This window comes from Monopterus albus, unplaced genomic scaffold (genome assembly GCF_001952655.1).
Source record: "Monopterus albus unplaced genomic scaffold, M_albus_1.0 scaffold113.1, whole genome shotgun sequence".
Classification (NCBI taxonomy): Eukaryota; Metazoa; Chordata; class Actinopteri; order Synbranchiformes; family Synbranchidae; genus Monopterus; species Monopterus albus.
This window is the reverse complement of record NW_018127993.1, coordinates 707,032-719,232: the sequence shown is the minus strand read 5'-3', so window position 1 is coordinate 719,232 and position 12,201 is coordinate 707,032. Positions and strand designations below refer to the sequence as shown.

Genomic DNA, 12,201 nt, shown 5'->3' with positions numbered 1-12,201 from the left:
TGTGAGCGCATTAGACTTCACAGTCTGGCAGTCTTTTCTGCTGGTACCTTTTGAGATGATTTGTTGAAGAAAATAACTGTTTTGGCATTAATTTTTGCATGAGTAGAATTGAAACCCACCCATTACTGTAGAGTACCTGGACGGCTTCCTAGAAAAGTGCATCAGTGCATTTAACCTTTCAGGCATATACGTAATATTAATGGACTGCTCCACCAATTTTATACATCAGGATCTACTTACTAGTCATGTGGAGTACTTCCAAGTCATAAGAGCTTTGTCTCGTTTATAGTGAAACCCTAGAAAATAACTCTGGTTTTCCTGCCTTTAAACTACTGTGTTTTGTTGTTTTTTTTTAAACAGAAAGCCTGCTTTTTACACTGGGGTACAGAGTTTGAAAGATGTGGATGAAAGAAGCTAGCAAATTGCATTATGGGAAATGTCTCTTGAGAGTCACCCAAGCTGTTCAAAGCAGATAATGTTGCATCAGATATTTATGTCTGAACCTGAAGGAAGTGTGAAAGCAGAACATTCACTGATGTCATTATCACCAGAGCTCGTAAGATAGAAGGGCTGCAACACTGAGTGTTTGTCAGGGACCAAACAGTAGGGCAGAGGACACAGCTTTTAAAGTTCACAAAATATGGGCTTTTTATTAACCAAAAAATAAGGAAAAATAGAAACAACATCAACATCAAATAAACTGGGCCCTAAAAGAGGTCAACAAACAAAGAAACTCAAAATACAGCCAACTGAATTGCACAGTGCCTCAACAAAAAGCAACTGACCTCCCAGACAACACACACACGCACACAGGGGAACATATATACTGGCTGACCAAACCAATAACACACACAGGGAATGGACAAAGACAAATTAATCGAATACATCAAATTCCAATAAACACTAAACAGACAGTCTGCTGACAACGAAATATTTGTCTTTAAATGTAATTAAAGAAATTAGCATAGCTTGACAAAGTTTTAACATAAATTACAAAGAAATAAACAATACATTTCTCCTAAACTCCCCCTTTTCCTGTATTGGGCACTTGGTGCAGTCCAGGTCTAGTGGGAGGTATTTAAACCTGCTGCTTCCTCAGTCCAGTCGTTTTGTCAGGACCACCCCCATTCATGGACCATGAACACAGTAACTCACAAGAAACATTTACACACATTAACAATACAAAATTAACCAAAAGTGCATGCTTCATTGATTATGTATGTCCAATGTGACAGTCAAATACATAACCTCTACCTACAACTTAAAGCTACAAACCTGAACAAAGAAAACAAAAGATTACTCAACCAATTCCACTGCTGCTGGTGGTTTAGGCCCTCACATGGTGAAGGCCAGGGCTGAGGCCTTCACAGTGGCCAAAAATGGTAGCAGGTCCCATGATGTAGCTTCAAATAGTACCAGTCATTCAGATACATTGTTTTCTGTAGGGTTTATCAGTAAATTATCACTTTTACAGACTTGTTTTGTTGTTGTAAATAGCTGAGATAATTTAGCTACTTAGTGAAGTACCTAATTGTTTGAGGAAGTTGTAAACATGTCTAATCAAAAACAGAAGCTGCTCTATTGACTAGGTGTGTCGGACACATGAGGAATTTGACTCTGGTACAGCGGCTCTCAATGTGCATGTACATATCCCCATGCAAGGGGCAAGTAAACAGTAAACCAACATAAGGCTGTGTAACAAAAAACAGGCAGTATTAACAAGCAACAACCAGGGCAAACATTGCAAAATAAACAGTATGAACAGGCAGTAAACAATGCAGACAGACAATGGAACGCTCATTGTGAAACATGTTTTTACATGTCACTAACTTGAAATGTGACAAGATATTGACTTAAAATTCTTGCTTTGAAAGATAACAGCCAGTCAGTGTAACATGATATCACTGCTCCTAAAAGTTCTTATAAATCAGTGGGGATGTTGTCATTCTCTTTCTTAATCCACTCTGATTATTGCTAATGAGAATAATTTGTTTCCATGCAACACATTCTACACTCTAGAGACGATATCACAAGGCGTTTTAAAGATGCTTTTGTCCAAACTTATGTACATTCTCCCTATGCACGTACTGTAGATGGGGAACAATCTGAATACTTGAGCAACATGTGGACTGGAGGACCTCCAGTCACTTACACCATTTCTTCCTGTTACTGATGTTGAAGCAAACAATTACTGTAAATGTGTTTACTTCCAGAGTTCTTGAAAACAGTTGTAGATTGGGACTATACCCTGATCTGGTGGAGTTATTTCCTTGCTTAACCCCATCATTCTGAGTGTATCTCCAGCCACAGATACCCTGCTATCAATTTGACAACTGTTTGTGTTGGTTTCAGGGGCTTTAACAGTCTTGCAGATGACGCTCGAGTAGCTATCACTCATCATCAACTTTAATGAAGCAGAGCGGTTGCTCGAGCTGAGTACATTTCCCCACTGCTGAACTGACATTGTTTGAACAGTGAAAAATGCTAACTTCAGGAGATGGCATTGCTGGATGAATATCAGGCTATTGTGGTTAATGTCCTGAGCATTTTAGAATTTACAAATTACAGTGCGGAGAGATGGGGAGTTACACAGACTTCCTCTGTGTGTTTCCTAGGGAAGCTGCATAACATATCATTTCCCGTCACTTTCCTCTATAATACAAGGTGGTTCCCCAAAGCAGTTTAATGTCAAGCAGAGGATCACCCTCCATTCCTGTCTGTTAATCTCAAACCCATCTAAAAATGATGAAGACCAGCATCAGCAGTTTGCTTCCGAGGTGTATATCATGCTGTATATTGCACACGCATCCACTGCCACACACAGTGCAACTAGTAGTCATTGCATTTGTAGATTGGCAGAGTCATAGTTCTTGGTGATTGATGAGGTGATAGCTGCCACCGCCTGAGCCTTGGCATCATGTGAATAATTAAAGCCTGCCACCGGTGGAACAATTATATGCAGTCATTGAAGGATGAGGGAAGGGACAAGGTATGACACGTGGTGAATAGCAGAAGGTGGGAGAGGGCACATTGTCCCGCCGCAAATTGATTTGGGACCCATAGCAGCGTTGTCACGTGTGGCCTTATTTTCAACAGAAATGTCCAATAAGTGACTCAGGTGCAGCAGATGAATGAAGTGTGTCGAGTGACTCATAATAACTGAGCGTGTAATAAAGGCCGCAGCCTGAAGGTCAGCTGCTGTAGCTGGTGAAGTCACCTGTTCGAGACCAAATCCTCTCTCATCCCAGGAAAGTCCAAGTAAGACTTCCATTCAGTTACTCTTGACTTTCCTCTAGTCGATTGAGGCTGCTGAGCGGTCAGCATAACACACACAGGGAATGGACAAAGACAAATTAATCGAATACATCAAATTCCAATAAACACTAAACAGACAGTCTGCTGACAACGAAATATTTGTCTTTAAATGTAATTAAAGAAATTAGCATAGCTTGACAAAGTTTTAACATAAATTACAAAGAAATAAACAATACATTTCTCCTAAACTCCCCCTTTTCCTGTATTGGGCACTTGGTGCAGTCCAGGTCTAGTGGGAGGTATTTAAACCTGCTGCTTCCTCAGTCCAGTCGTTTTGTCAGGACCACCCCCATTCATGGACCATGAACACAGTAACTCACAAGAAACATTTACACACATTAACAATACAAAATTAACCAAAAGTGCATGCTTCATTGATTATGTATGTCCAATGTGACAGTCAAATACATAACCTCTACCTACAACTTAAAGCTACAAACCTGAACAAAGAAAACAAAAGATTACTCAACCAATTCCACTGCTGCTGGTGGTTTAAGCCCTCACATGGCGAAGGCCAGGGCTGAGGCCTTCACAGTGGCCAAAAATGGTAGCAGGTCCCATGATGTAGCTTCAAATAGTACCAGTCATTCAGATACATTGTTTTCTGTAGGGTTTATCAGTAAATTATCACTTTTACAGACTTGTTTTGTTGTTGTAAATAGCTGAGATAATTTAGCTACTTAGTGAAGTACCTAATTGTTTGAGGAAGTTGTAAACATGTCTAATCAAAAACAGAAGCTGCTCTATTGACTAGGTGTGTCGGACACATGAGGAATTTGACTCTGGTACAGCGGCTCTCAATGTGCATGTACATATCCCCATGCAAGGGGCAAGTAAACAGTAAACCAACATAAGGCTGTGTAACAAAAAACAGGCAGTATTAACAAGCAACAACCAGGGCAAACATTGCAAAATAAACAGTATGAACAGGCAGTAAACAATGCAGACAGACAATGGAACGCTCATTGTGAAACATGTTTTTACATGTCACTAACTTGAAATGTGACAAGATATTGACTTAAAATTCTTGCTTTGAAAGATAACAGCCAGTCAGTGTAACATGATATCACTGCTCCTAAAAGTTCTTATAAATCAGTGGGGATGTTGTCATTCTCTTTCTTAATCCACTCTGATTATTGCTAATGAGAATAATTTGTTTCCATGCAACACATTCTACACTCTAGAGACGATATCACAAGGCGTTTTAAAGATGCTTTTGTCCAAACTTATGTACATTCTCCCTATGCACGTACTGTAGATGGGGAACAATCTGAATACTTGAGCAACATGTGGACTGGAGGACCTCCAGTCACTTACACCATTTCTTCCTGTTACTGATGTTGAAGCAAACAATTACTGTAAATGTGTTTACTTCCAGAGTTCTTGAAAACAGTTGTAGATTGGGACTATACCCTGATCTGGTGGAGTTATTTCCTTGCTTAACCCCATCATTCTGAGTGTATCTCCAGCCACAGATACCCTGCTATCAATTTGACAACTGTTTGTGTTGGTTTCAGGGGCTTTAACAGTCTTGCAGATGACGCTCGAGTAGCTATCACTCATCATCAACTTTAATGAAGCAGAGCGGTTGCTCGAGCTGAGTACATTTCCCCACTGCTGAACTGACATTGTTTGAACAGTGAAAAATGCTAACTTCAGGAGATGGCATTGCTGGATGAATATCAGGCTATTGTGGTTAATGTCCTGAGCATTTTAGAATTTACAAATTACAGTGCGGAGAGATGGGGAGTTACACAGACTTCCTCTGTGTGTTTCCTAGGGAAGCTGCATAACATATCATTTCCCGTCACTTTCCTCTATAATACAAGGTGGTTCCCCAAAGCAGTTTAATGTCAAGCAGAGGATCACCCTCCATTCCTGTCTGTTAATCTCAAACCCATCTAAAAATGATGAAGACCAGCATCAGCAGTTTGCTTCCGAGGTGTATATCATGCTGTATATTGCACACGCATCCACTGCCACACACAGTGCAACTAGTAGTCATTGCATTTGTAGATTGGCAGAGTCATAGTTCTTGGTGATTGATGAGGTGATAGCTGCCACCGCCTGAGCCTTGGCATCATGTGAATAATTAAAGCCTGCCACCGGTGGAACAATTATATGCAGTCATTGAAGGATGAGGGAAGGGACAAGGTATGACACGTGGTGAATAGCAGAAGGTGGGAGAGGGCACATTGTCCCGCCGCAAATTGATTTGGGACCCATAGCAGCGTTGTCACGTGTGGCCTTATTTTCAACAGAAATGTCCAATAAGTGACTCAGGTGCAGCAGATGAATGAAGTGTGTCGAGTGACTCATAATAACTGAGCGTGTAATAAAGGCCGCAGCCTGAAGGTCAGCTGCTGTAGCTGGTGAAGTCACCTGTTCGAGACCAAATCCTCTCTCATCCCAGGAAAGTCCAAGTAAGACTTCCATTCAGTTACTCTTGACTTTCCTCTAGTCGATTGAGGCTGCTGAGCGGTCAGCAAAACAAGCATATGATTCTGTGTAATTTCTCCAGTTTAATGAAAGTAATACATCAACCAAAGTGTAAAGTCAGGAGGCAGAGTTGCATTTAGTCCAGTCTGTTCACTACAGAGCAGTTATGGGTATTGTTGGAGGTTCACTGTAGAATCTTCATGTAAATAAACAAAGTAAACGTTAACATCCAGTATTATGTATTGTGTCTCCTTGAGGCCAAACATGCTGAACGCATTTCCCTTGTTTTCCATCCATCATCAGCAAGGCGGACATCCTGGAATGTTTTGAAATGTGTTCTGTTTATATACATTTTGATATTAGCTGGCAGTCAAGAGATCCTTAAGTGAACTGCCAGGCAGGGGTCATATGATCTACAAGGATAGCCAAGGTAACATTAGCTAGTGAGCTATATTTGCTTGCAACAAGCCTTTATTCGGTTTCTCTGCACTCCTTACTCAAGAATCACATTAAAAAGTGAGCATGAAACTGAAAATGAAATATGTCCAAATTAAAATGAATAAGAATACAACAAAGTGAAGCAGAAATTATAACATCTCTGATTAGCTGGAGAAATCAATCCTGCACAAAACCTTCTAGAAGCTACTATCTCTGCGCTGCCGCCACTGCTGTTTAATGAGTGTGGGTCAAAGGAGGCTTTGACAGCAGCTCACCAAGTTTGGACCAGCTACAGCAAAAGTATTTGGAAACGATTTACATACTGGAGCTTTAATTACACAAGACAGCAATGCTCCCAAATCCTGATGATGCCTTTGGCTGTCTCAATTTTTCATGTGACCCTTGCCATGCACTTCAGTGGTCTCTTTAGTCTCTCACTGGCTTTTTCTTTGTCTTCTTTCCTGGCATTTGCTTTCACTTGGCTATGTTTTTGGACCATTTCATTAAAACCAGTTATCGGAATTTATTTCACTAGCAAAAAAAGGCTTCAAGTAAAACTGGGGGTGCCACTAGCGGTTAGAAACATAAAGGCTACACTTAATGTTTCAAAACAACATGCAACATCTTATTTAAAGGCAAGATATCCTTCAGGACTTGAGACTGAATCAAAAAGCTGCTAGTCATCTTCATGTCCTAGATTTTTCATGTTGCTTCAGTCACTCCCTCGGTCATCAGCTCACTATCGGTGACTATCTCTGTTGCAGAGATGTCTTTGCAGATTAACTTAGCTCAAAGGACGATGTATGTCAGTGCAGACTTGAATGCCAGTATACTTGGCACAAGCTGTGGACATGGCTTGTGTTCTTTTTACTGGCACACATTAACATTTTTATTGTTTGTTACTAAAGGAAAAGTAGCACACCAGAAGGGGAGATAAAACCAGAAGTGCTCAAAAAGCCAAACACAAGCATGACACCAGTGCAGAACGGGAGGAAGAGGAAGCAGGGAAAAAAAAAAAAAAGAAGACAGCCTGCAGCTCCTGACGCCCACCATGTCTTTAAATCTCTCCATGATCTGAAGAAGAAGAAGGCAAAACCGAACAATAGAACCTTCAGCATAATTTATAAGAGCGACGTTAGGAGCGTGTGCTTTGATGAGCTGCCAGAGTCCTCTGCATGTTGTTCAGCTTTTGTCTGTGCTTGTTCACTTGTCTGTGTGTTCATGTGTGTTTTTCTGTGTTGTCTACTCTCATCCATTGATACCAGTGAAGGAGAGACAGATCATCGCGCAGTAAAAGCAAATCAACAGTCAGTTTCCTCCTGTCACTTCTTACACAGTATTCTTGTTGGTCTGCAAGTTCTTTGATGACAAAAAGTGAAACATTAAGAATCTTGTCCAAGGCAGCAGAGATTTTTTTGCCTGATTTTTCAGTTTGTCAGCTGTATTTGCTGTAAACAGTGAAGACACCTCATTTTCTTTCTGAGGAAATGGAACCAAAATAGCATTCATCATATCATGGATGATTGTGCCATGCTTTGTTTTGCTATCACATTGTCTCTGCACGGTATCGCACTGGGATTTTTGTAAAATACTATAAGAAGCTTATATTTTACACATTGTAAAGCAGCGTGCCACAGTTTTTGTTTTTGCACTTTTTACCACAGTCACTGTTTGATGTCCAGTGGTGTGTTCTTCTGAAGTATCACTTCACTTTGCCCTAAAATGCTTTTGAATCACAACTAATTCTCTGCCACTTCCATTTTCTCTCTCTGTCAGCCTGAATGACACTGTAGCTGCAGGAACTGTAATTTCGCAGTGGCCAAAAATGGAGGCATCTGTCTGCTGCGGTAGCGGAGATTAAAAGATTAATAATTCAACCACAGGTCATGAATCAAGTTTTTTTTTTTTCCTTTTCTTTTGCCTTTTCAAAGGAACGCTGTCAACTTCTGCCAGCCCTGCTGCTTCTGCTCTGTATTTAGTTTTACTCAGTGGAGGAGAATTGTCTAGCTTTAATGCTCTGATATGAAGTAAGAGAGGTCAGGAGAGCACGTTATTTCATTATTGATGTAATTGCAAAAGTCCTCCAGAGTCATCACAGTTAACATGAACATGTAAGACACTGTGTTGAGAGCTTCAGAACTGTGTGGGTCATGCCTGGTAGGGTCAAGGTCAATCCAATTCCTTTGGACTGATACAGTTTGGATTCAGTTGAGAACTACGTAATTGAATCATCCAAAAATTATCATCTGTGGTGGTAATTTGACACATTAACCTGACAATTTGAAAAAGAATCCAACTAATATCTTCTCTCTGGAGTGTCCCCAGCAGTTTTAGTTGCATCTCATTCCTGTTTATATCTGTGCAGATTCTCAGTCATCCAGGTCATAGTAAACCGCAACCGAAATAACCTTGGAAATCAACTGGACTTGGATTTCTAGATCGACCCTGGTAACGACTCTCACTGATACTGGGCTGTAACGACTCAGTCATTAATGGACATTGTTGGCCTTCTAAGGACTGAAACACCACCGAGGGGGATAAATATCTCCGACTCAACACCAGTCAGTCAGAACTGATGAAGCCTCTTGGATGAGAGGGGAAACGTCTTTGATCTAGAAATCCAAGTCCAGTTGATTTCCAAGGTTATTTCGGTTGCGGTCTCATTCCTGTTGTTTCTTTAACGGTTTGAATAGTGAACCTGTTTATTATTACTGTCTTTGACTCTGAAAGTCTCTGTTCCCCTGGATTCTTACTTATGGTCATAACTCTTCAAGTCCTTCAAGTGCCTATTCCTCTGTGTCACTCAGGCCACCCACTTGATATATATCCTCTGAGCAGGAGTATAAAACCTCAAATCTTTCTTCTCTCATATTCTCTTTCATTGCAGTTGCTGGCTTCGCCTGGACACCTATTTCATTTGGAGTTTCATTGGACCAGCAACCTTGATAATTATGGTAAGCACAACCGTCTGATCATTAACCCTACTTAGCTTATGGGTCGTCACTTAAATGGTCCACCGAGATCCCTTTTTTTACCTCCTATCCTTCCTCTTTTCTCTGCCCTGTTGAGCATATATGCCACCGCCGGGCATGGAGCCGTCCAGAAAAACGAATGAGGGGTGTAGAGAATATGTCGCAGTTTGTCACCCTGCCGCAGTCACCGGCTGAGACAATTTTCGGGGGTGGTGAGGGAATGAGACACAGAAAGAGAGAGTATGCAGTGTTGGTAATCTTTACTGTGAATCTGATTTTGTTCCCATTCCTACTCGCACTTTGCTACTTTTTCCCATCTCCTCTTCGCAGGCGCACTCACAGCTCTGGGTGCACAAGTATTACACAGTGAGGACACACACACACGTTTTGTCTGTCTTTCCCAATTAGAACAGTGCTGATTTTATGAAATTAGCTCTTTTATTGATCCAACTGCTTTATATCTGGTGTTCATCTGTTTTAGCCAATGCCAAAGTCCCCGTGGAGACGTGCTCTTAATTTTCCAAGACACCACTCAGCTGTCATAATAATTAGATTCCTAACAACAAATAAGATGACAATATGCCTTTAACAGCAGCATTATTTACTGCAAAATGTGTCCTTTCAACAGCTGTTACTGACCAGCTGGAACCTGGTGGCTACATCCTAATATGAATAATGTCGTTTCATGCTCCAGTTTGGAATAATTATTTGCAATGCATCTGTGTGCATGACTCGCTCCTTAGCTCTTTGACTTGCAAAACATTTGGGCAACGATCAAGTTTTGGTAACACTTTATTTTACAGGTTGATAAATCTCAGTTTATTTCCTGGGAAGAATCATATAATTTGGTACTAATTATAGGTAAAATTAGAGAGTGATCAGCTGGTACCCTTCCAGTTCTTTCTAAATGGCTACCACAAACCTGAAGCTTTCTTCAGTGCAGAATGTGAAATTTGTCCACAAACAGCCATCCAGTTCAACATAAATGTGGAATACCATTTCACATAATAAGAAGACAGTAAATATTAAGAGGGGTTTACAATGAGCCATTGCTTTCATGGAAATTAATCTGGAAACCAATAATAAACTCAGCAGTACTCAGTGGACTAACTAAGAAAAAAAATCAACCTTACAACTTTGTCTCTGTTTTCCTGGAATTAATACAAAACTACATGTTTCTTTCTGGGAAAATTTCAAGCGGTTATTAAGAGAAAGCAGACCTAAAAAAATAAAGTGTTACTAAGTTGTTGTTTTTTAAATTCTCGTCACAAATTAGCTGAATGTCACAGTAATGAAATACAGTGGGTACGGAAAGTATTCAGACCCCCTTAAATTTTCCACTCTTTGTTATATTGCAGCCATATGCTAAAATCATTTAAGTTCATTTTTTTCCTCATTAATGTACACACAGCACCCCATATTGACAGAAAAACACAGAATTTTTGACATTTTTGCAGATTTATTAAAAAAGAAAAACTGAAATATCACATGGTCATAAGTATTCAGACCCTTTGCTCAGTATTTAGTAGAAGCACCCTTTTGAGCTAATACAGCCATGAGTCTTTTTAGGAATGATGCAACAAGTTTTTCACACCTGCATTTGGGGATCCTCTGCCATTCCTCCTTGCAGATCCTCTCCAGTTCTGTCAGGTTGGATGGTAAACGTTGGTGGACAGCCATTTTCAGGTCTCTCCAGAGATGCTCAATGGGGTTTAAGTCAGGGCTCTGGCTGGGCCATTCAAGAACAGTCACGGAGTTGTTGTGAAGCCACTCCTTCGTTATTTTAGCTGTGTGCTTAGGGTCATTGTCTTGTTGGAAGGTGAACCTTCAGCCCAGTCTGAGGTCCTGAGCACTCTGGAGAAGGTTTTCGTCCAGGATATCCCTGTACTTGGCCGCATTCATCCTTCCCTCGATTGCAACCAGTCGTCCTGTCCCTGCAGCTGAAAAACACCCCCATAGCATGATGCTGCCACCACCATGCTTCACTGTTGGGACTGTATTGGACAGGTGATGAGCAGTGCCTGGTTTTCTCCACACATACCGCTTAGAATTAAGGCCAAAAAGTTCTATCTTGGTCTCATCAGACCAGAGAATCTTATTTCTCACCATCTTGGAGTCCTTCAGGTGTTTTTTAGCAAACTCCATGCGGGCTTTCATGTGTCTTGCACTGAGGAGAGGCTTCCGTCGGGCCACTCTGCCATAAAGCCCCGACTGGTGGAGGGCTGCAGTGATGGTTGACTTTCTACAACTTTCTCCCATCTCCCGACTGCATCTCTGGAGCTCAGCCACAGTCATCTTTGGGTTCTTCTGTACCTCTCTCACCAAGGCTCTTCTCCCCCGATAGCTCAGTTTGGCCGGACGGCCAGCTCTAGGAAGGGTTCTGGTCGTCCCAAACGTCTTCCATTTAAGGATTATGGAGGCCACTGTGCTCTTAGGAACCTTAAGTGCAGCAGAAATTTTTTTTGTAACCTTGGCCAGATCTGTGCCTTGCCACAATTCTGTCTCTGAGCTCTTCAGGCAGTTCCTTTGACCTCATGATTCTCATTTGCTCTGACATGCACTGTGAGCTGTAGGGTCTTATATAGACAGGTGTGTGGCTTTCCTAATCACGTCCAATCAGTATAATCAAACACAGCTGGACTCAAATGAAGGTGTAGAACCATCTCAGGGATGATCAGAAGAAATGGACAGCACCTAAGTTAAATATATGAGTGTCACAGCAAAGGGTCTGAATACTTATGACCATGTGATATTTCAGTTTTTCTTTTTTAATAAATCTGCAAAAATGTCAAAAATTCTGTGTTTTTCTGTCAATATGGGGTGCTGTGTGTACATTAATGAGGAAAAAAATGAACTTAAATGATTTTAGCATATGGCTGCAATATAACAAAGAGTGAAAAATTGAAGGGGGTCTGAATACTTTCCGTACCCACTGTAAGTGAAACATGATTAATTTAACTCCTGAAGTGGCTGCCATGCCACAATCAGGTCTGACTCATTTGCTATTTTTGTGATTACTGCCTCAGAGAAATAGGAC

At 41.0% G+C, this 12,201-nt stretch overlaps 1 protein-coding gene across 1 annotated transcript in view; it reads left to right on the top strand.

Moving 5' to 3' along the window:
* Positions 1–12,201, top strand: part of LOC109966524 (adhesion G protein-coupled receptor L3) — a 202,435-nt gene that overhangs the window by 170,356 nt on the left and 19,878 nt on the right. Inside the window, 1 exon segment of the mRNA XM_020611408.1 lies at positions 9,080–9,146. Within this exon segment, the coding sequence (XP_020467064.1) occupies positions 9,080–9,146 (67 nt within the window).